Here is a 23747-nt window from a genome sequence, read left to right as displayed (position 1 = left end):
GTCTGTTCCTGCTTACATTGATGTCATCTTGCTATTCTTTGGCAGCGTACAGATTGTGGGACACTAATTAGTTTCTGGTAAAATCTGTTCTTGCATTGGTTGTTGAAGTACTTTGGGTCGCCTGAGGTTGTGAAAGGTGCTACACAAATGCGAGCTCTTTCTTGAAGAATTGTTGATCTTTGAAAAGGCTGTAAACCTCAGACTAGTACAGCCGTTAGCATTCACTACTTCACTAAGTACATGATAGAAAAGTCTTTGTCTGCCTCTGTGTGTGTGTGTGCGTTGAGTGAGAGATGGCTTGCTAGATTTGGTAACCAGCCCAGTCAGATATCTGAGTGGGAGGGCTTCAATTTATCAATGTCCTTGCTGCTGACTTTCCAGGAGGTTTGATTTTTACAAATGACCACTACCGGGTCATTGCAGAAACGAAATTGGGCTGAAAATCGTTTTGATGCAGAATGATGTGAATGCAACTGGACTCCAGTTGTCTCGAAGCTACTTTACTGGGAGACATACAAACGGTGCCAGGTTTCTCCATAAACCAATGAAACAGTGGCAGCGGGTTTAATGGCTTGTTCAGTAATTCGACAGATCGAGAAAAAAATCTAATGAACGAAAACAAAACACGATTAGCACCGAGATGATTCTCGTTCCTCTCGACGTTCCAGTTCTGTTTAGTGCAGTCGGTTGATCTGTTTGAAGTCAGAGAAACATTTTGCTGCTTCAGTTCTGAGAAGCATTCAGTGGAAGTAAATGAGATGTGATTTGGTCGACTACAATCCCATCATCTAGGCACATTTCTGTGAGTCGCTGCGAAAGTATCGAAGCTTAAGAACAGAAATTGCTGGAGAAACTCAGCAGGCCTGGCAGTGTCAACGGAGAGAAAGCAGAGTTAACATTTTGAGTTCAGTGACCCTCCGTCAGCTCATTCTGATGATGGATCAGTAGACCAAAAACGTTGACTTTTTTCCTTGGGCCGTATATTTTATTTATTCCTGCTGAGTTTGTCTAACAATTGCTGTTTTCATTTCAGATTTCCAGCATCCACAGTTCTTGATTTTATTCAAGTACTGACGCTGTAGTCGTTTGGATTCAGTTAAACCATAATCTAGCGACCAAATTCTATTGAAACCTGGAATGTTATGATTTATATTCTACTATTAATTCAGAGAGAGGGCCTCCTGATCTGCAGCCAGCAGTGTGCAACACATTGACGAGAGGAACACAAACCACTCTTCAGAGATAGTAGGAACTGCCGATGCCGGAGAATCTGAGATAACAAGGTGTAGAGCTGGATGAACACAGCAGGCCAAGCAGCATCAGAGGAGCAGGAAAGCTGACTTTTCTGAAGAAGGGTAAAGACCTGAAACGTCAGCTTTCCTGCTCCTCTGATGCTGCTTGGCCTGCTGTGTTCATCCAGCTCTACACCTTGTTATGTCACACTGGGAGATTTTTTTTTTGAGAGCTGTGTGTGCCTAGTGCGTACATGAGTGGCTTTTGAAGAGAACCTGGTGCCCAGCTTCTGGGTTGGATGGGTGAGGGGAGGTTGGTGTGCCCAGAGCCTCCCAGGCATGTGAGCCGCTGCAGCCCCATCGTCTCTGGTGAGACCTGGACTGGCCCATTCCCTGCGAGGCATTGAGGGGAAAGATTTACCAGGGGGCAATGTTTTCATTCAGAGGGTGGTGTGTTTACGGAATGAGCTACTAGAGGAAGTGGTGGAGGCTGGTACAATTACAACATTTAAAAGGCATCTGGATGGGTATATGAATAGGAAGGCTTTAGAGGGATATAGGCCAAATGCTGGTAATTGAGACTAGGTCAGGTCACTGTGGGCGAGTTAGTCCAAAGAGTCCTGTTTCTGTGCTGTATAGCTCTGAGATTGAACTATCGAGATGCAGTCGGTTCACAGCATTACCTCAGACAGACCTGTCCAATTCTGTCCCGGCAGAGTCTGTGGGGAAGTGGAGTGATCCCAGTTGTTCCACCTGAACTGAAGTCTTTAAAACCAGCCAGAGACAGGTAAATTAAAAGTCTCGTGCTGAGCGCTGTATTTCCCCTTGTGAGCGAGTCTAGAATTAGCGGGTACAGTCTAAAAATAAGAAGGTGCCCATTTAAAACTCGAGGTTCAAATAAGATCAGCCATGGCTTTGCTAATTAAACAGGAAAATCCAGTAGAGAAAAGCAGAGATTTATTCTCTTGGGCAGTGAATTGCTGCCTCCTGGAGGTGTGTTGCTGTAATTGCACAAAAATGTCTTCAGCTTCGTGTTCCTCCAATTTCCTTCAGTGTTCAAGGTCTGGCTTCTCTCTGAAAGAATCCCTTTGATGGTGTGACCCACTCTGGTTGGCTAGTTGCATTTCCTGCTGCACTGCTTTCTCTGTTTACCTGTAGAAGACGTACCAAGCTGCCTGTAAAGGTGTCGATATAGTGTGCGGGGGTTTCACGTCGATGTTTGTTGTCTCTTGTGACGTGAGAAACTGGACGTGAATATTGCAGGATTGAAAAATCTAACTGCCATTTAATGCAACTGACCATTTTATTCACACATTACATCACTTAAGCAATATACAGAGGAGATTTGCCAGGGTGTTGCCTGGTCTGGAGAGTTTGTGTGTAAAGAGAGATTAGAAAGGGATGATGCTGCTTGGCCTGCTGTGTTCATCCAGCTCTACACCTTGTTATCATTAGATAGGGATTATTCACCTTGGAGCAGAGGAGACTGAGAGGGGTCATGCTTGAGATGTTTAAAGTTATGAAGAACAATAATAGGGTAGACAGGAAGCAACTTTTCCCCTGGTGGAGGGATCAACAACTGGGGAGGGGGGGGCATAGATTTAAGGTAAGGGACAGCAGGCTTAGAGGGAACGTGAGGAAATAAATTTTCACCCTGAGGATTGTGGGAATCTGACACTTCTTGCTTGTGAGGGTGGTAGAGGCAGAAACCCACATCACATTGAAAAAAGGATTTAGATGTACACCTACCAAAGTCAAGGCATGTAAGGTTATGGACCAGTGCTGTGAAGTGGGATTAGAAAAGTTAGATCGGTGTTTTTGACCAGAGCAGATTCAATGAGTAGAAGGGCCTTTTTCTAGATGGTAGATCTCTATGACTGTGAGAGAGAGACTGGGCTGACATTAAACTATTAGTTTACAACTAATAGGAGTGTGCTTCCAGTGGAGTGTCATGTTTCAAGTAATCCGAGGTAAAATAGAGTATTCAGTATTGATGACATGGGTATGTCTCTCAAAGGTATACTAATGTACTGATACATGGCACTGCAAACTCTGGGCTCAGTGGATAGAACTACTGGCCCTGGACCAGATGGTTAATGCTTCAATGCCCAGTTCAGGACATCAGAGAGTGCACTGCTGTTTTGTAGAGGGATCTGTTAAATTGAAGCCCTGTCCACCACCTTGAAGACGAGGGATAGGGGTTGGAACAGTCCATTATCAATGACTTTGATGAACAGCCTGAATATATGGCTGTGAAGAAGACCAATGTTCCTCAAAGTGAAGGGACAACCTTTTAGAACTAAGATGAGAAGGGTTTCTTCAACCAGAAGATGGTTAATCTGTGGAACTCATTACCACGAAGGTGTGTGGAGGCCAATTCACTGAGGGTATTTAAGACATAGATTTGTTCCTGATTAGTATAAAAGGATCAAAAGTTATGGAGAGAAGGTTGGGGATGTGAAACATTTCTGCCATTCAATTATGGCTGATCAGACTAGCTGGGTCAAATGGCCTAATTCTGCTCCTAGATTTTGTCCAAGTCTGAAGAAGGATGTGGATAAGTTATGTGAGTGGATCAAAATTTGGCAAATGGAATATAATGTGGGGAAAATGTGAATCTGTGCACTCTGGCAGGAAGAATAATAAAGCAGGAGTGAGGCTGTAGAACACTGAGGTACAGAGGGATCTGGGTGTAGGAAAGAGGGACTAGTGTAGGTAGTAGTGTGTTTTTTTTTGGTGGTACAGACTCTTCTGAACTGTGTAATTCTATGATGGAACACGCGGCATATTGTCATTCATTGCAGGGGGAGTGGAAAATACAAGAAGAATACAAACAGCAAGTGCTGAAGAAAATCAGCAGGTCTGGCAGCATCTCTTTGGGGAGAGAAACAGTTAACATTTCCACTCCACTGTGTCTTCCTCTGAAAAGCCCTGAAGAAGAGTCCTATTGAACTGAAAACGTTAATTCTACTTCTGTCTCCACAGATGCTGGCTGAATTTCTCTACTTTCTGTTTTGTTTCAAATTGCCAGCATCCGTTGTTCTGTGCTTTTATAAGAAGTGGGGCTGTTTTGTCCCCATTTTACAGGGTGTTGGTGAAGCCACCTGTGGAAGATTGTGTGAAGTTTTACTCTCCCTGTTTATGAGAGGACATAATAGCACGAGACAGTCAGGGGAAGGAAACTCGACTGATTTCTGGAGTGGAATGTTAGGACATGCGGAAAGGCCATTAGGTATAAGAGAAATATTAGGCCATTCAGCCTATCAGGACTGCCCTGCTGTTCGATCATGGCTGATATGTTTCTCAATCCCATTTCTCCTGCCTTCTCCCTGTAATCTTTGACCCCCAATCAAGAAAGAGGTGAGACAGGCTGGGCCAGTATCCCTTGGAGTTTTAGAAGAATGGGAGGTGATTTTATTGGACGGTATATGATTCTGGGAGGACTTGACAGGTTGGATGCTGAGGCGATGTTTAGCCTGGTGGGAGAGACTAGAACTGGGGCAGTCATGTAAATAGAAGAGAGTCTATGAGGATTATTAGCCTGCAGGATTCTCATTCCCAGAGTGTGGTCGGGGCAGGATCATGGAATGTTTTTGAGTGGGGGGGGGTGCTGTGAGTAGATTTGTGATAATCACGTCTATCGAGGGTGGGCAGGAATGAGTTGATGCCATAATCCTATCCTACTGAATGGAGAGGGGCCAAATGGCCGCCTCCTGCTGTTTCTTAAGTTAGAAGAATAAGTGACAACCAGCAAGCTAGAAAGGTGGGAAGTTTGGCTCATTGTCATTGGTGATTGATTAAAGCAAAATGACAATTTCTTTTCCCCATGAGAGACAGAAGGATTAGCTTCATATTCCCTTACAGTTAAAACCCATTGTGTGCTCTACTGATCAAGCTATTAATTCTTCCTTCTGTGTGCATTACGTTGTGAGTAATTTGGACAAGAGCCGTGTTGACCCTGGATATTTCTTCTTGATAGCCCAGCGCCAGCAACGTTGCTACCTAGTTTCTCCTCCTCTTAATTACGAAGTAGTGGGACCAGAGACTTAGATACAACTTGGGTTTAGGTGGTTAAGTGATGGCCTGTCAAGATGAGTGTGCCTTAGCAGTCCCTGAGCTTTTATGTTACTGTTGTCAACAGAAAAATAGCACGAGATGCGGAGGAATTAGGCATTTTAGAGGTAATCTAAATTGCATTTTTCATAAAAATACAAGGCGCCCTATTGCGAAAGCCTCATAAAAGTGTCTGGTTTATAGTTGTGTAATCTCTGAGCAGCCTGTTAATGCTAAGGTGCACCATCATTAATGTTGAGAGGTAAGATTAATGAGCATTGATCCAGGCAAGTTGTTCCCAGTGCCAGATTATAAAAGGTAAAGTTGCCACTGTCTTATTGGACATAAGGCTGCACTGTCATTAGAGAGAGATGACTGGTGGTGGTTTTTACCTGAGGGTCACCACATCACAGGCTAGGGGATAGATTGGGCAGGAGAATCCTTCGTGATAACCTCAGACAGGGCAGGAATTGAACCTGCGCTTTGGGGGTCTCTCTCTGTATTGGTAACCAGCCCCCAACGCAGCTTTTTATTTAAAATATTTCAATTGAGTAGATTGTCATTTTTTAATCCCAAAGTGAATGACTTTTCTGACACAACTGGGGAAGTCATCTTTGTGCAGGAAGTAACTATGAGGACTCTGTGTAACTGGAATTCAACAACAGGCTTAAATATACAAGAAGGCACTGGATGCCTTTTGAGAAGGGCAGAAGTGATTAAAGGAGGTGGTTGAGAGAGGACCATGACCAAGTCAGGACGTCAGAGAGTTCATCAGAGAGTTTTTTTTTTAGCAACTTCTGTTTTTGTTCCTGATTTATAGCATCCGCAGTTCTTTTGGAGTTTTTTTTATCGTGTTTCTCCATCATTTTGTTTTTATTTTGAATTTCCAACATTCACAGTATTTTGTGTTCTATCCTGATTGTTTAATTTGAAGTCATTTTCTGGATTCTTGCAATTTCCAATCTTGCTGATCTAAACAAGGTGACTTCTCAACTCTTTATAGCTCAGATCTCTAATCCAAGACATTAACCGAGAACCTTCTCCCTGCATTGCGTCTGACGCTGGAATATCTGGCCTTGTATCTCAGTGACTGGACACTGATGAGGTCACTTCCATGCACTTGTACTCTGCTGTTTTGGCTGCACAGTCCAACTTCTGTTAACTGTGTTCATTGTTTCTCTGTATGAATTGGATTTGTGGGCCTGGATTTTTCACTGAGTCAGAATGACCCTGGTCCTGATTCAGGGATTCCTGTAAAATTCTTGCCTCAATCAACATCTCTCAAAACAATAATCTGATGGAGCGACATGATGGCTCAGTGGTTGGCACTGCTGCCTCACAGTGCCGGGGACCCAGGTTCAATTCCACCCTCGGGAGACTGTCTGTGTGGAGTTTGCACATTCTCCCCGTGTCTGCGTGGGTTCCTGCCTGGTTCTCCGGTTTCCTCCCACAGTCCAAAGATGTGCCGATTAGGTGGATTAGCCATGCTAAATTTTTTAAAAATTCACTTCTTGTGGGATGTGGGCATCGCTGGCTGGGCCCAGCATTTATTACCCGTCCCCAGTTGCCTCTTGAGAAGGTGGTGATGAGCTGCTTTCTTGAACCGCTGCAGTCCTCCTGCTGTGGGTTGACCCCCAATGCCCTTAGGCAGGGAATTCCAGGATTTTGACCCAGTGGAGGAACTGCAATATATTTCCAAGTCAGGATGGTGAGTGGTTTGGAGGGGACCTTGAAAGTGGTGGTGTTCTCATATGTCTGCTGTCCTTGTCCTTCTCGATAGAAGTGGACATGGGCTCAGAAGGTGCTGTCTGAGGACCTTTGGTGAATTTCTGCGGTGTATCTTGTAAATTGCCCATAGTGTCCAGGGAGCTGTAGGCTAGGTGGGAAATGCAGGGTCATACGAATAGGGTCGGGGGGTGTGGGTTTGGGTGGGATGCTCTTCAGAGGGTCAGTGTGGACTCGATTGCCCAAATGCTCTGCTTGAACGCTGTAGGGATTCTATGATTCTGCAGTCATTGTCACATTGCTGTTTGAGAGAGCTTGCTGCAAAAAGCTTGGCTGAACTAGACTTAATGGGCTGTTAAAAACTGGATATGAAGGATGCAAATTAAATCCAATTGCTTCTTTCAAATTGTATGACTGAATAGCAGTCATGAGTGACTATATGGCTTCCCCAATCTATATCTTTTTGTATTGTCATTACCTGTGTGTCTCGTGGAAACCACGTGGTATGTTATTGGTCAAGGTGATCAGCATGGGGATAGAGAAGGATAATTCACAGCAATGTTTGGTGCAGATGTTGGTGTTGTGTTTTCTTGCTTTGCTTCTTGTTTCCCAGGACTCAGAATGTGGTAGGGTGTATGAGCCGCAAGGAATGGAAGGGTTTGCTGTTTGATCCCATTTCTTGCTCCTCTCTTTATTTGCAGGGATTTTAAAAGCAAGAATGTGCTACTGAAAACAGACTTGTCAGCGTGCATTGCTGACTTTGGACTGGCCGTCAGGTTTGAACCTGGGAAACCTCCTGGAGACACGCATGGGCAGGTAACGTAAATTCGCAGAGCGAGGGTAACTGAGCGGCAAGGCACTTTGAGAACCCTGATGCAATTAAAAAGAGTTGAAGGTCAGCACTGGACTTGTCAATTGTGTTCAGGGGTGTGGGATATGCAAAGCTTTGGTTACTTAGGGAGCAAGACTGCATTAGTTTAGACAGCAAGACAACAATTAAATCTTCATATGAATTAATAGCTTTACCTATATAAAAATAATCCAATATGAACCAGAGAAACACAATGGGTGGAGTTAGTTGTCCTTTGCTTTGAAAACCTTTAATGTAGAATAATTGCCCCCCACCCCCCCCAACCATCCTTTTGAGTCTTTGCTGATTCCTATTGAGTATGGAGGATAATTTTCCATTCAACATATGGCTCTCCTAATATTCCCAACTCCCCCACTCCCCACCACCACACAAAACCCATCATATCGATGGCTTGTGATGGAAGACATGCATTGTTCAATGACTCCATTGTGAAACTGGTGAATAGGTGCGTGTCATTGTGATTTATGCCCCAGCTCCTGTAGAATAGGGATCTCAGGGTCCCCGCGGTGCAAAGAGAAAGGCATTTGTACGAGTGCTGGAAGCAGCAAAGAGCACCCCACCCCTTAGCTCTGACTGCAGAATCCCATCCATCTGCTTCAGAAAAGCAAAGCACAATGGTGCTCCAAAAGGGAGGTGAGGCATTCCAGCTGGATATGGAACGTATGATTAATGCCGGAGCAGACAGGGTGTGGGTCATTTGCCAGAGTCACTTCACAGTACAAATATCAGGCAGTGCAGTCCAGTAAAATCATCCGTGTGCAAACAGGCGAGGATAAACCACTCTTGTACCGAAGCTAGTGTTTTGTTTGATATGAACCGAGTGCAGCTTCTCTAAAAAGCCAGTCAGTTAGCAACACAAAGGTTGGTACTCTACCAATGTCCAGTCTTGGTGCTATATTTCTGAAACTGCTGAGTTAAACTGTGTTGCAGGCCCTCTGCTGTTTGGCAGGGTGGCACAGAGCCTGTGCTTGTTGGTTGAGTGGTTTCCACGCGGCCTAGGTTGCCCATATTTGTGAGTAGCTGGGTCCTCGTGTAGAACTGGAAAGTGGCACACATTGCTGAATTGTATTGTCTTGCGCTCATCAGGACAGATGCAAAAATGCCACATTTCAAGTGATCTCAGCAGTTTATACTGTCAGAGAAAAGGGATGGTAAGTCAACTCCAGTTGACTGAGATATATCCATTCACCTTCTCAAGGGCAACTAGGGATGGGCAAGAAATGCTGGCCAGCCAGAGACGCCCACATCTCTTATAGAATAGAAAAAAAATACAATGAGATACAATGGAAAATAGGTTCGCCAAGTGCCCATGTAATTCAAAAAGGGTCAAAGCTTGAATGTGTTCCTTTTGTTTGCAGAGAACTGGTTCCTGTGCATGTCTAGATATCAATTTTCACAAGCATAAGTGATCGCCTTATGAGCTTGACTGCTTATGTTAAGTTGGTTGTGAGTGTACCTGATAGCGTACTCTGGATTGTTCAGCAACTGTTGCCCAGTTATGGAATAGCCTCTAACCTGAGATGTTTTGTATTGGGTTTTGTAACCACAGGCTGATTAAGGTCTGCCTGGCCAATCAGAGTTGACTTGCAAACCAGATACATATAATTAGATGTTGCGTGACTGTTTGAAATTTGGCAGTCTTGCACTTGTTCTATTGAATGCAAGATGAAAAGGCTTTGGTAAGCAGCATGTTCAGACGTAGAATGAGTCTGTGATAGTTAAACTCAATTTCAGCCCCTTGTTGTCTGGTTTATGAAACATCCATTAAGAATAGGGAGGTGATAGCCTGGTGAATTATTGCTGTATTGTTAATCCAGAGACCCAGGCAATGTTCTGGGTACTTGGTTTCAAATAGCAGATGGTGGAAATTGAATTCAACAAAAATCTGGAATTAAGAATCTAACGATGACCATGAATCCATTGTCGATTGTCGGAAAAACCCATCTGGTTCTCTAATGTCCTTTAGGGAAGGAAACTGCCATCCTTACCTGGTCTGGCCTACGTGTGACTCCAGCAGTGGGGTTGATCTTGACAGCCCTCTGGGTTGGCCTAGCCATCTCATGAATGAATAATTGAGAAAAAGAGTTGAACAAAGCTTTCCACAATTATCGTGTGTCAAATGAAGTAGTAAGTAGTAAGGTTTTGGTCAGTGAAAAATGGAGGAGTTCCCTTCCTGGTCACACTCTGTTCGACAACGGCAGGGGTGAGAGTGTACAAATACCATCCTCTGAGATGAATAGCTGTTGGGTGTCACTGTTCCAATTCTCATGTGGACCTTCCTTGTTGCCTCCTCACTTGCTTGAATTTTTGTAAGGCATTAACAGGGGCAGACAATGAGGGTCTCAACTTGGATCCAAAATTGGTGGAGCAGTCAGAAGCGAGGGGTAACGGTCCAAGGAAAGCCGTTTCTCATGGCACACAGCAGGGCCTTTGCTTGTTGTGGTGTGTATCAGTATGTATATGTTTGATAGGGGCCGTGATTCAGAAGTTCACAGGTACTGCAAAAATTGTGCTTGCAGGAAGCCATAAATGGACAGGTCAGGTGGGCAGAGAGGTGACGAATAGCATTGAATGTCAAGAAGACTGAGGTCCTGCGGTTGTTGGGAGTGGGGTTGCAAGACAAAAGAATTACCAATAAACCTTGGATATTTGAGGATCGTGGGACCTTCGAGCACGTGTCCACAGATCCCTGCCAGTGGCTGGAGATTAGTTGTTTAAGGGGGCATTTGGGATATTTTCCTTTATTTGCTTTCTTCATCAGCAAAGGTATTGAAATGAGAATAGAGAGGTTGTGATTGCTGCACGACAGGAAGGATGTGATCATGGGCTACGGAAGAGATTTATGGGGGCGGCATGGTGACTCAGTGGTTAGCACTGCTGCCTCTCAGCACCAGGGATCCGGGTTCAATTCCACCCTCGGGCGTCTGTCTGTATGGAGTTTGCACCTTCTCCCCATCTCTGTGTGTTTCCTTTTGGGTGCTCCAGTTTCCTCTCTCAGTCCAAAGATGTCCAAAGATTAGCCATGGGAGATGCAGGGTTGCATGGGGAGGGATAAGGGGTTGGGTCTGTGTAGGATGCTGTTTGGAGGGTCAGTGCAGACTCGATGCGCCAAATGGCTTCTTTCCACATTCTATGATTCTATTTACGCCAAAGCTGCCAGTTGTGGAATGTTTTGGGAGGTCGAGGTATATTTAGGTAGTTTTTCTTTGGAGCAGACGAGGTTGAGGAAAGACTAAATTGAGGTGCTTGTAATTTTAAAAAAAAAGCAGAGCCTAGATGGATTGGACAGGAAAGATCCTTAGTAGAGAGATATAACCAGGGACATGGGTTTAACATAATAGGTAAAAGGACGGGAGGCGAGTTGAGGAATAGAGTTTTCACCCAAAGAGTGAAGGGGGTGTAGGTGTGCGATCTCACACTCTCTGTCTGAAAGGGTGGTAAATTGGAAAATCTTTTTTCACCACATTTCAAAATCAGAGATTCCTTAACCTACAGAATTGTGGACCAGGAACTGGAAGGTGGGATGAGGTAGAATTATTCATTTCCAGGTAGCACTGACAGAATGGCCACCTCCTGTGCTGTACGTTTTCCATGTTTTGAGAATTTTCTTTGTAACGAATGACTTTTGAGACAGGAGACTCGAGGAGTTTAAGGACTGTGAAGCTGCCCTCATCACCAAATGCAACTCCTTTGTAGAGGTGACTGGTGATGGCTTTCAGCAATGAATGGTGGTGGACTGATGGACTACATGCCAGAACCATCATTCCCACAGGGAAGTGGAGTTGCCTTCCGCAGAGCCCTATACTTTGTTCACAGAGGAATCCTCTTTCTCCACAGGTCGGGACGCGAAGATACATGGCCCCCGAAGTCCTGGAGGGTGCGATTAACTTCCAGCGAGATGCCTTTCTCAGGATAGACATGTATGCCATGGGACTGGTACTGTGGGAGCTGGTAATGAGATGTACCGCAGCCGATGGCAAGTGCCAACTCTATTACTTCTTCAAAATGACAGCCTAAGTTTTCCTTTCACTGTCGCAAAGATGAGACCTGTCGGTAGTACACTTGCTTCTGAGTCAGAAGGTCCCATTCTGGAGACTTGAGCATGTCATCTAGGCTGACCTGTCATCACAGGACTGAGGGAGCGAAAGGTCTTATCTTCCCTCGTCATCACATGGCTGCTACCACAAACATCCCACTGGCAGCCTCAAATGGTCCCCATTAGCGGCTATTCATTCTCACAGGCCAGGCTTTACCCACTACTTCATCTGCCCAAGTATTTTCCTCTCGCTCGCTCTCGGCTCCATCTCCACCTATTGTTTACTCCCTTCCCCATCCCAAACCCATCTTCGGCATATGTACCAACATTTTCCTAGCTGCTATCCGTTCTGAAGAAGAGTCACTGGACTCGAAATGTTAACTGTTTCTCTGCACTGCTGCCTGACCTGCTGAGTTTCTCCAGCAATTTATAACTTTGTTTTCTTTTCCTAACTTCCCTTGGGTGCACACACTATCCAGTGCTGTTAGTAAAGGAGGGGTTAAATAGTTACGCATTATTCAACATCACTAAAAGACATTATCTAGTCATTATCACATTGCAGTATGTGGGAGCTTGCTATGCACAAATTGGTTGCCCAAATTACAACAGTGACTGTACTTTAATTGGCTGTGCTGTATTTTGGAATATTTTGGGTTTGTAAAAGGTGATAGGTACAAACCATTTCATTTCTTTTCATTCTGACTCATTAACTCTGCATCTTTTAGCAAAGATTATCCCAGACAAGATTCAGTCGCGATCTAATCCCTCAGAGACCAAGCTGCCTAGCATCTGAAAATAAGGATGGGGAAGTATAGTGCACCCTTCAACTCTGATGCTTTATTGAAATAAAAGCCACAAATGTTGGATATACTCAGCAGGTCAGACTGTGTCTATGATGAGAGAGAAAAACCATGGTCAACGGTACAGATCGTTGCAGTCCTGCCAGAAACTAGAAGCTCAAACCAGAGGGCATCACTTTAAGATGAGGAGAGAAAGATTTAAAAGGGATCTGAGGGGCAACTTCTTCACACAGTGGGGTGGTTCATATGTGAAATATGCTGCCAGAGGTCAGTACAACAACAACATTTAGAAGATACTTGGACAGGTACATAGATGGGAAAGGTTTGGAGGGATATGGGCCTAACATAAGCAAATGGGACTAGGTTCAGTTTGGGAAACCTGGTCAGCATGGACGTGTTGGACCAGAGGGCCTTTTTCTGTGCTGTATGGCTCTATGACTCTGACTTGACAAGTATCTCTAACAGCAACGTGTATTTCAGTAGTGCCTTTAACAGAATGAAACGTCCAAAGACACTTTACGGGAGTATTATAGGAAGGATGATAGGTTGAGCAACTAAACAATGGGACAAAGAGGGTAGGTTTTAAGACGTGTTTTCAAGGAGGAAAGAGAATCAATGAAGGCTCTGGGTCTCGGCAGCTGGAGGCCTGATCTCCAATAATAGAGCATTGGGGATGTTCAAGTGGCCAGAATAAGTAGCGTGTAGATATCTCTGAGAGGATTTTCTATGTACATTTCATATTTAGTTTTTAATTAAAATATCTGCTTCCCCCAACTTTGTTGTGCTTGCTTATTACAATGTTTCTACATACAACTGGCACTAATTGAGTTATTTTATTTATTGACCATTCTGAAGAAGGGGTCATTGGACCCAAAATGTTAACATTGCTTCTCTCTCCACAAATGCTGCCAGACATGCTGAGTTTTTCCAGGTATTTCTGTTTTTTTTTTTGTTTGTGCTGTTATATAAATTGCACATATTGGCAAAGGAACCAAAATCACAACTTTTGAGCATCACTTAAAAGCTAGTCTGTACCTCTTAATGTGGACCTGGACTTGACCTATAGCTCTAAGCCAGGGGACGAATCATTTTTATTTTGGTGAGGGCTCCTCTTGAGATTTTCTCAAGGGTTACTTTTTTGGTTTTGGAAGTCATTTTTCAGTCGCAATAATTTATTCAGCACGCTGAATAAAGTATACCGTATCCTAGGTTTTATTAAGTGGGAACTAGAATACAGGAGATGGGGGTGGTTATGCTAAACCTGTGTAAGACCTCAGATGGAGTCTCGTGTACAGCTCTGGATGCCACACTTTAAGCAGGATATGAATGCATTGGAGACCGTACAGCAGCTATTAACAAGAATAGTTCCTGGGAAGAGAAGCTTCAGTTATGAAGGTAGATTGGAGAGGTTGAGTTCCTTTTCTTTGCAGAATAGAGGCCTAAGAGGAGATTTGTTGGCAGTTTTCACAGCCCTGAGAGATCCGGATAGAGTAGAGAGACAGGATTTATTTCTGCTTGTAAAAGGATCAAATACAAGTGGTCACAGTTTTAAAGTGATCTCCCTGATTATGGGAAGCTCTATGTCTACTCTATCAAGTCCTTTTCAAAATCTGTATGTGCAAATGGGATCATCTTTTGAGAATATGGATCAACCCCTTATCATAGGATAGCTGTCCTGTGTCAGGGACCAGTCTAATGAACTACCTACAACTTCAGTGCAATTATATATGTTCTTAAAGTGCATGCTAAAACTGTACACAGTATGCCAATTGCAGTCTTGCCAAAGCCATGCATAATTGTAGCAAGATTCTTTTATTAATGAACTCCATATCCTTTGCAAGAAAGACTAATTTTCCATTTGCTATTCCAGCTGCTTGCTGTAGTGGCCTGCTACCTTGAACAGTAAGGGAATCGAAGGTCATTGGGAAAGGGCAGGAAAGTGGACATGAAGAGTGTCAGATTAGCCACGATCCTATTGAATAGCGGAGCAGGCTCGGGGAGCCAAATGGCCTACTCCTGTTTCTGTTCCTTTTTGGTCTTGTCTGGGTATGCCCAAGTCCCTCTAAACAACACCATTTAATCATTTCATGCCTTTTTTAAAACGGCTCTCTTTTTCTGTTGTCCTGACCAAAAGGTGTAACCTACAACTATCACCTCTCCAATCTAAATGAAGTCACCTTTCCTTGTCTCTGCTTCATACAGGGCCTGTTGACGAATACATTTTGCCATTTGAAGAAGAGATTGGCCAACACCCGACACTGGAGGACTTGCAGGATGTGGTCGTCCATAAAAAGTTGAGGCCAGTCCTGAAAGAATGCTGGTATAAGCATCCGGTACGTATTGACAATTTTGTGGTTTGATTGCCTGGCCAATGAGGATTTAGTTCCCGTTTGGTAGGAAAAATGCTGAATGGACTTCTATTTTTATAGAAAAGACCGGAAAATGACCCAGTGCTATTATCACTGGACTGTTAATTCCAGAGACCCAGGTAAGGTTTTGGGGACCTGGCTTTGAATCCCACCATGGCAGATGGTGGAGTTTGAATTCAATAAATATTTGGAATTAAGAGTCTAATGATGACTGTGAATCCATTGTAGATTGTCAGAAAGACCCATATGGTTCACTAATGTCCTTTAGGGAAGGAAACTGCCATCCTTACCTGGTCTGGCCTATATGTAACTCCAGATCCACAGCAATGTGGTTGACTCTTAACTGCCCTCTAGGATGGGTAATAAATGCTGGTCTACACAGGGATGGCCTCATTCTCTGTATGGATTTTAAAGAAACAGCGGGAGGGAAATAATCTCTGAACAGAGTTAAGGCAATTGTTCATTTTGCGGGCTGCACACTTGCACAGTTAGACCAAGAATTAACTGAAGCAGGAAAACATTACACTCTAGTCCAGCCTCCCCACTGAATTAACTCTAAAAGACTAGGAAAAGGCCTTTGATGATTTTGGTTCTTTTATTAAACATGACAAATGCATGGGTTTGTTTCCAAACATCTCTGTTTTATTCCCAAATATCTGGCTTTATTTTGCTGGGTATCACCTCATTACAGGACCCTGATGAGGTGCATCTTGGTATTCTTAAAGTAAAAATGTAAAATGATTAAAGAAAGTGACATCCCATGTGCCCATAAAGGGAAAAAAGAAGAAACAGCACATATTTTACTCAGGATCACCAAAGGATGTATGGGCAGAGACTGGCCATTCACCCCAACCAGGTAGTGCCTCCCTCCCATTTATCCCTATCTAGGTTTAGCATCACAATGCTCCTATAGCCTTCTCCTTCATGTCATTGTCTAGCTTCTCCATCCATGCTGTTCACTTCAACATCTTGCTGTGGGAGTGAGTACAATATTCTCACCATTCTTTGGGCAAAGAAATTTCTTCTGAATTCTCTAGTGGGTTTCTTGAGACTAACTTATTTCAACGACCTCCAGTTATGCTCCTATAGAGTCATTGAGGCATTGAGCACAGAAACCGGCCCTTCACCCCCAACTCATCCATGCCAGGTTTCCTAAACTAGTCCCATTTCCCTGCATTTGGCCCATTTCCCTCTAATCCTTTCCTATCTATGTACCTGTCCAAATGTCTTTTAAATTTTATAATTGGACCTGCTTCCACCACTTCCTCCGGCAGCTCGTTATCACTCCACCCTCTGCATGAAAATGTTGCCCCTCACGTCCCTTTAAATCTTTACCCTCTCACCTTAAACCTATGCCTCTAGTTTTGGACTGCCCTACCCTACGGAAAAGACCTTGGCTATTCACCTTAACTATCCCCCTTGTGATTTTGTAAATCTCTATATGGTCACCTCTCAGCCTCCTATTCTCCAGGGAAAAACGTCCCAGCCTCTCCTTATAATTCAAACCTTCCAGTCTCGGTAACATCCTTATAAATCTGTTTCGCACACATTCCAGTTTAATAATATTCTTCCTAAAGCTTGGTGACCAGAATTGTACAAAGTACTACAAATGTGGCCTCACCAATGTCTTGAACAGCTGTAACATGACATCCCAACTCCTGTACTCAGTGCTCTGACTTCCCCACAAGAGAAATCCTATCAAATGGTAATGTGGGCTTGAGGAGCCAAATGGTCTGCTATTCGTTATGGTCTTCAGTAGAGGATGAGACATGACCTGATTTAAATGATAGAGCAGGCTTGAGGAGGGCTGAATGGTCTGACCCTATTCCTTCAGTAGAGGATGAGACCTGATCTGATTTAAATGATAGAGCAGGCTTGAGGAGGGCTGAATGGTCTGACCCTATTCCTTCAGTAGAGGATGAGACATGATCTGATTTTAAACGGTAGAACAGGCTTGAGGAGGGCTGAATGGCTTGGCTGTATTCCTTCAATAGAGGATGAGGCATGATCTAATTTAAACGGTAGAGCAGGCTCAAGGGGGGCTGAATGGCCTCCTCCTATTCCTTCAGTAAGGGATGATTTCAATGGCAGACCCCAAGAGGGCCTACTCCAGCTCCGATTTTCCTGCGTTGCTAAGCAACAGCCTGCCCTGATTCCTGAGCATGCGTTGTGTGTGTGTATGTTTTCTTAAAAAAAAACGTTTTCCGCCCCGCTCCAGGGTCTCGCGTTGTTTTGTGAGACGATCGAGGAATGCTGGGATCATGACGCCGAGGCCCGCCTCTCAGCCGGATGTGTCGTAGAGCGCATCTCCCAGATCCGGAGACTCATCAACGGCACTACCTCTGACTGCCTGGTAACCATGGTAACGGCCGTCACGAACGTGGACCTGCCGCCCAAAGAGTCCAGCATCTGAGTGTCGTTCTTCCTTTTGTTTTCTCTTTTGGTGTGTGTTTCTTTCAACAACAAAAAAAAAAATTTGGGAAAACGGAGAGGAAAACATCGAAAACAAAAGGAGAGACGGACAACGAAGAAAAAAAAAAGCGTAAATAATTCTGTGTCTTTTTCCCTGACTCGGTGGAAATCGAACTCTCGACGCAACACAGCTGCTATTTCAACCTGACTTTTTAAAAACAAAAAAGATTTGTGTTCTCTCGGATTCAGAACAATTTACCAGCACATTTACTCTACTGTAATTTAACGGCTATCTCAGTATAAAAGCATTCAGGTGCCGACCAGCGAATGCAGCAAAAAAGAAACAGAAACACGCGCGCGAGAAACAGGTTCAGGTACCTCCCAGACTCGAATCCATTTTAGCCGTTCTGGGTTTCTTTATCTCTGCTCATTTTTGTGGCTTTTCTGTCTCCTCGACAGCATGTTTGTGACTTTTGTTTTCGAGAAAGGAAAATTTTAAAAAAAACCACGCAGATACGAAGCCTGCATCGCCCGCAAAAGGAAAGCAGTGGACAAAAACAAAACTGGAGGATGCTGCAATTATAGGAGGAAACGTTTAGACTGTTACATGCGATTTACCTCCCTTAAGGGATCCACAATTTTTTTTTTTTTTTGCAGAGAGAGTGCTGAAATGGTGAACATGTCTCTCATGGATTGAACGGGTGTCACAGTTAACATATGCACACACACTCTCACACCCACAGACATGCACACACACACACACACACAGACACACTCACACCTGCAGACATGTACACACACATGCGGAGAGATTGTAGCAATCTCTTCACAGTTGGTCATTTCTTGACAGGGAGACCATCATGGGGAAGGGAGGATCAACAAACCCTTGCAGCATTTGGACAAATAAAGTAAAACAAAAAGTAGCTATGAAAGTATTTCTCAGGTAACCAGTAAATTGGGGAGGGGAGGGATTTTTTTTCCTAAGGCGGGGGCTGCGTCATTATCCATTACCCCACAAATAAGAGAGAATCTTTATTTTGTCTTAAAAGCGGCACGAATTTTGTTGCCGCATTTACGTACGCCATAAGTAGTTCTAGTGAACGAATGTCCCTAACGCTGCTCTTTCAATGCAGGTTTTATTTTTGCATCATTCAGAAAACACATGCGTATACACACACAGAAAACACACACAGAACAGCAATGAAAAATACAGACGCATAAACACGTGGCTTCCGAGGTTTTAACAAGAGAAAAAAATTCATGACCATAGACCACCTCAAAAACCAGAAATACCTCAGATTTTTTCTACCTGTATGATTTTATTATATATTTTGTTAGTTGTGTTGTCTGTAGTGCTATTTTAATGTAAGTTGGCTTTTATGACAAGGGAGTTTAATAAGTTCCAAATTCTTAGGAAGTGCTACCATTTACCTTGTAAAGCACCATTGTATATAACTTTATGCAGTTGTCGAATATTGGCTATAATAAGGTACTTGGGCATTATATGTCTCATTCTGTGCTAGCATCTCCTCACCTTTCCTCTGACCCTTATTTTTGTAACTCTGAACTCTCATGAATATTTCACTCTTGTGGCAGTTTTATTTTCTCCTTTTGAATCAAAAGAAAAGAAACAAATAACCTTGCTCTCCTGGCTGAATCTCACAGTCCAGCAGTTGCCTTCCGAACATAAGTTTGGAAAAATCTTTCTTTTTAGGAGCACTCTAACCCTCTCTCTCTCTTCCTCTTTCTGTCGGTCTCTCGTGCCCTCCCAACCCCACAGTCCCAGGTGCCATATTGTTAATTAACAGGATGAGTAGTAATATGAGATTAATGCGAGATTTGTTTTAAATATGGTCTTATGAGTGTGATATCTTTGTGCTAAATGTTCACAAAAATGCCAATACAAGCTTTTTTTAAAAAAAATTTCTTACCTGCTGAGGGGCAAGCACTGTCTGGAAATATCTTAAACTGCAGCCTTTATTCCCTTTTCTGCACTTACATTTTTGAGCCAATCTTGACCATTTCTATAAAACTGCTTTTAAAATTAAGACAGCTGAAAACCTAGCCCCAGGCACTGTAATTTTTGGGTGAAGAAGTTTAATTAATGGGTTTTGAAATCTGAAGCACAGACCAAACCCTTACAATGTATGGAATCTCATGACACGGGGCAAAGCCTTTTGGGCGCTCTAACCCCTGCTAGCTTTTTGAAAGAGTTGTGTTCTCCTGTAGGTTATTATTGAATCATCTTCCTGTGGCTTTTCAGGCAGTGCATTGATTGAGTTTGGTGACAGGACAACAGAGGGAAGGACTGCAAGTTTTATGTGCTGGTTACTGGCTGATTCATCTCAACTCCTTTGTAGTTCAGAGTTTGTGCACTTCCAAGTTTTTGTGCCTGACGATCTGGACGCTGCCACTGAGGTATCTCCATGAGAAAGCTTTGTTTCTCTTTTCACGGATGTGAATCTGTGTTACTTGCCTTCATCTGGTAATGGGGTCAGATCAATAATTTGTGTTGCGTGAGCCAAGTGCAGTTTGCTTAAAATTAGCAGAGGAGCCATTGGGAGTCTGGAGAGACTCCCTTGTGCTCTGGTGCCTTTTGAATCTCTGTAAGCATCATTTACATGTTGATTCTGTTAGCTCCTAGATTCTCGAGCCATTGGCTCCAACATGCTTTGTCTCTTTTAATCCTGATCCCAACCTTCATCCGTTCTGAATGATCATTATCACACCTACCCTTTCGCAGCACCACAATGCCCCTGGAGAAATGATTTGTGCAAAATCTTGTCGCAAGTGGTTACTGAATTCGTTTGGGTGTGTTCAAGGGTCAGTTTATTTTTCAATTCAGTGCAGCTGCAATTCTCTTGACAGGTCTTGCACTGTAGATCTGTAGTGTCTCTTGCTCGGGGCCAGGAGGTCCAATTTCAAGTCCCACCTGCCCTCGAGGCATGTCACAACGTGGCTGATTAAGTTGGTTCGGAAATGATGTGTTGCAGCTCTCTGAATGCGGGTGCATTTTAAGTATGAAAGTATGTCCACGCCGGAAGTAGACTGGAGAACACAAAGCTGTATTTGGTTCTGTGGCCAGTTGGCATGATCCTAAGTGAAAGGAAAAATAATCTTGTGTTCATAAGATGCTGTTAAACCAAAATTTGCAAATTCTGCAATAATTGTTGAGTACCATGAGTTGTGCTTGATTTGCAGAGAAACCTCTTGTAGCTGTTCTTTTCAGTTTTATTTCCTTCGAGGTGAATGAGCTTGGTTTCATGATGGTCGTTTGGTTTGGATTTTGGGATTTGTCCTTAGCACCTGCTGTCAAGTGAATTATTCTGTGTGACCAGGTGAGGAGACGAGAGTAGTATCCTTGAATGTTACGTGGAAGGGCGAGTTAGAGATTACAAGGGATGCCTGGATTTCTGTATGACAGAGACTCCTCACTCTTGTTATTGGTTGACTCTGGTTCTGCCATGCAGTTGAGTGTGTTTCACTGTGAGATTATGAAATGGAGTTGGGTCTGAGTTCACACAGAAAGTTGCAGGGTTAGGTAGAGGCAGTGGGGAAACACCGCCCTGGGGAAGCAGCAGACAGTAAGGGCATGCTTGCATTGTTAGTTTTTCAGTGTCCCCACGAGGAAATACCAGAATCTGAGCAACATATCCCTTCACCCATGTATTCCACTTCTTGGCTTGCCCCTCCAAAACAACATTGTGTAATCATAACAGAAATTGCTGGTGAAACTCAGCAGGTCTTGCAGCATTGGTGGGAAGAAAGCAGAGTTACCGAATCATTCAGAGATAGTAAGAACTGCAGATGCTAGAGTCAGATATAACACAGTGTCGAGCTGGAGGAATACAGCAGGCCAGGCATCATCAGAGGAACAGGAAAGTTGACGTTTCAGATCGGATCTGAATCTGGTCTGGTGACTCTTGGTCATATGGAAGTGTATCTTGGCCCTTTAAATTGTCCTTGTTGAAAACCACTTTTTGAAAGTGGGGGTTGGGAGTGGGAGATGGACCCAAATGCATTGCAATCAGATGTGACCTCATGGAGCTTATTCATGCAGTAGCTTTGCCGAGTCCCTGCTGTGGTTGATTTTGTTTGAAAGAAAAACAGATGGTGAATTGCCCAAAGCTTGTGTGAAGTTTGAAAGTGAGACGGCACTTGATATGAAGAGTCACAACTTAACAAAATGAGACCTTTTTGGAATGTCGCAACAACCATATTTTAGAATCAATACTTTTATATTTTTAAAAATTCTCAGTGCTGTGCACTGGGATATGATTGACTTGAACTACAACCTGTCATTAGATTTAATTAATGATCCACACTACCACAGGATGAAAATGTATGGTTTATTTTAATTTAATTTGTGTCTTTGCGGGGACGCGATGGTACAACTGTTGTGTGGCATGTTGCCAGTTGTAGTTCCATTTTAGCTGCTTCTATCGTTTGAAATATGTCTATTTTTCCATACAAGTAGAAATTTAATACAATGCATGCACATGGAAAACTGGCAAAAATTGTTAATCATGCCTTGGGACCTTATGAGAAAAACAACGCAACAAATTTACTAGTCTGGCTGGGATTTTCAGAAGTCCCTTGTCCTTGTCTTCTGTCACTGTGTGGTACTGTAAATATTTATGGTCACAATTTTTGCTGTAATTTAAAGAAAAAGTAGAAATAACAATGTGACAAGGTGACAGGATTTGGAGTGCTGTACATAGCCTTTTTGGTGGCCTGGACACATTTGCTTTTTCTTTTTTGCAGGCCCAAAGCCTAAAGGGGAGCTGAGGCTGGAGGTAGCTGAGAAACAGGTAGTTCCATGGTTTGTATTGAGAAAGGAAGTGACAACATTGACAGAAGAAGTTAACCTTGGTTGGCGAGGTTAACCCGTGGGGAACTTGTAATGTGGAAGATGTTTCATTTAACATCTCCAGTCATGAAATCAGATCAACTTTGTGTTACTCTGATCTTGTAACAATTTTTTAAAAAATGGAGGTGACACCCAAAGCAGGGTGAGAAATAATGCAGGTGTTTTGAATATGTCGTACTGTCAGTTCCTGATCTATTTTGAATGTAATTTGGGTTTCCTAGTTTTATTAATTGGAAGGAACAGTCAGACATGGTGTCACAGAGCTGCAAGGATGAATTGTGGACTTTGCTGTTTTTCATTCGTTCATGGGACATAGGTGTTGCTGGCTGGCCAGCATTTATTACTCCGTTCCTAGTTGCCCTAGAGAAGGTGATGGTGGTGAGCTGCAGCTTACTGGCTAATGTGTTTCCTTACAGATGTGCAAAAATCAATCACTGGGCCTACTGAGCATTTTTGTGATTTGTATGATTTGAATCATTTTGATTTTGATTGTACTAGCTCTAGAAAGAACTGTGCAAATGTGCATCTGGGTGTGAAACCACACATTGCAAGTTTTACCAAGTTGATTTTGAGATAAAGGCTGGAAACCATTTGTTAGCAGTCTGGGAGGGATAACAGGGTGGGTCTGTGTGTCTGTGTGTGTGTGTGTGTGTCTGTGTCTTTAGGTCTGTTTGGTGCCAAGGAACTTTAATGGAGATGCCCCCTCCCAGACCTGGTGTCTGTAACACGTTGAGGTCACTCTGGCCAGAACTGCCATTAGAGCCAGTAAGCAGTTTCAATTATCTTCATCACTCTTAAATGAGATTCTGATCAGGGTGAGCAAGGGGTACAGGGAGTTGGCGTGTTTACGGAAATGCTGCCCAAGTGAAGGCTCAGCCAAGCGCTGAAGGTTTGAGGTGGCGGCTAATTTTGTCAGGGTTTTTTGGGGGAAGGGTGTTGCTGCAGGAAAGGCCCCCTGGTGTTTCGTCTTTTTTGTCACAAATCCCTTCTCCATTTCTTCCATTTGTTACAGGTCGTAGCATTAATAACTGAATGTATATAGAAGATGCGGGTGATTTTTCTTTTGCCAGAGCCGAAGGTGAGTTGGAAGCTCTGTTTGCATGTTGCACCTTTCCCTTCTGCACCCTCCCCCATGTAAATGCAGAATTGTATTTGGTTCACAGTCATCTCCAATTGGCACAGAGGGCCTGAGATCAAAGCCTGCAGGTGTAGCATGCAGTGGGACCAGTTGAATTGCCTTTCGTTTTATACCCACAGTATTTCCAGTGTAAGTTGTGACCAGCATCATAATCTGCTTTGGAAAAGAGCTGCTCAGTAATGAGCTGTGCTTCAATTTGACAGTTGAATGGTTAGGTGAGTAGTGGCTGGGACTTTAGAAA

The 23747-nt window shown here is 43.5% G+C and overlaps 1 protein-coding gene across 1 annotated transcript in view; it reads left to right on the top strand.

The window, feature by feature from the left end:
* Nucleotides 1-23747, top strand: part of LOC109921859 (sodium channel protein type 4 subunit alpha-like) — a 1322739-nt gene that overhangs the window by 675990 nt on the left and 623002 nt on the right. The window contains 1 exon segment of the mRNA XM_048618339.1: nt 2692-2727. Within this exon segment, the coding sequence (XP_048474296.1) occupies nt 2692-2727 (36 nt within the window).

The sequence above is a fragment of the Rhincodon typus genome, chromosome 2, assembly GCF_021869965.1.
Source record: "Rhincodon typus isolate 14 chromosome 2, sRhiTyp1.1, whole genome shotgun sequence".
NCBI lineage: Eukaryota > Metazoa > Chordata > Chondrichthyes > Orectolobiformes > Rhincodontidae > Rhincodon > Rhincodon typus.
The sequence above is the reverse complement of the archived record's forward strand: the minus strand, read 5'-3'. Positions and strand labels throughout refer to the sequence as shown.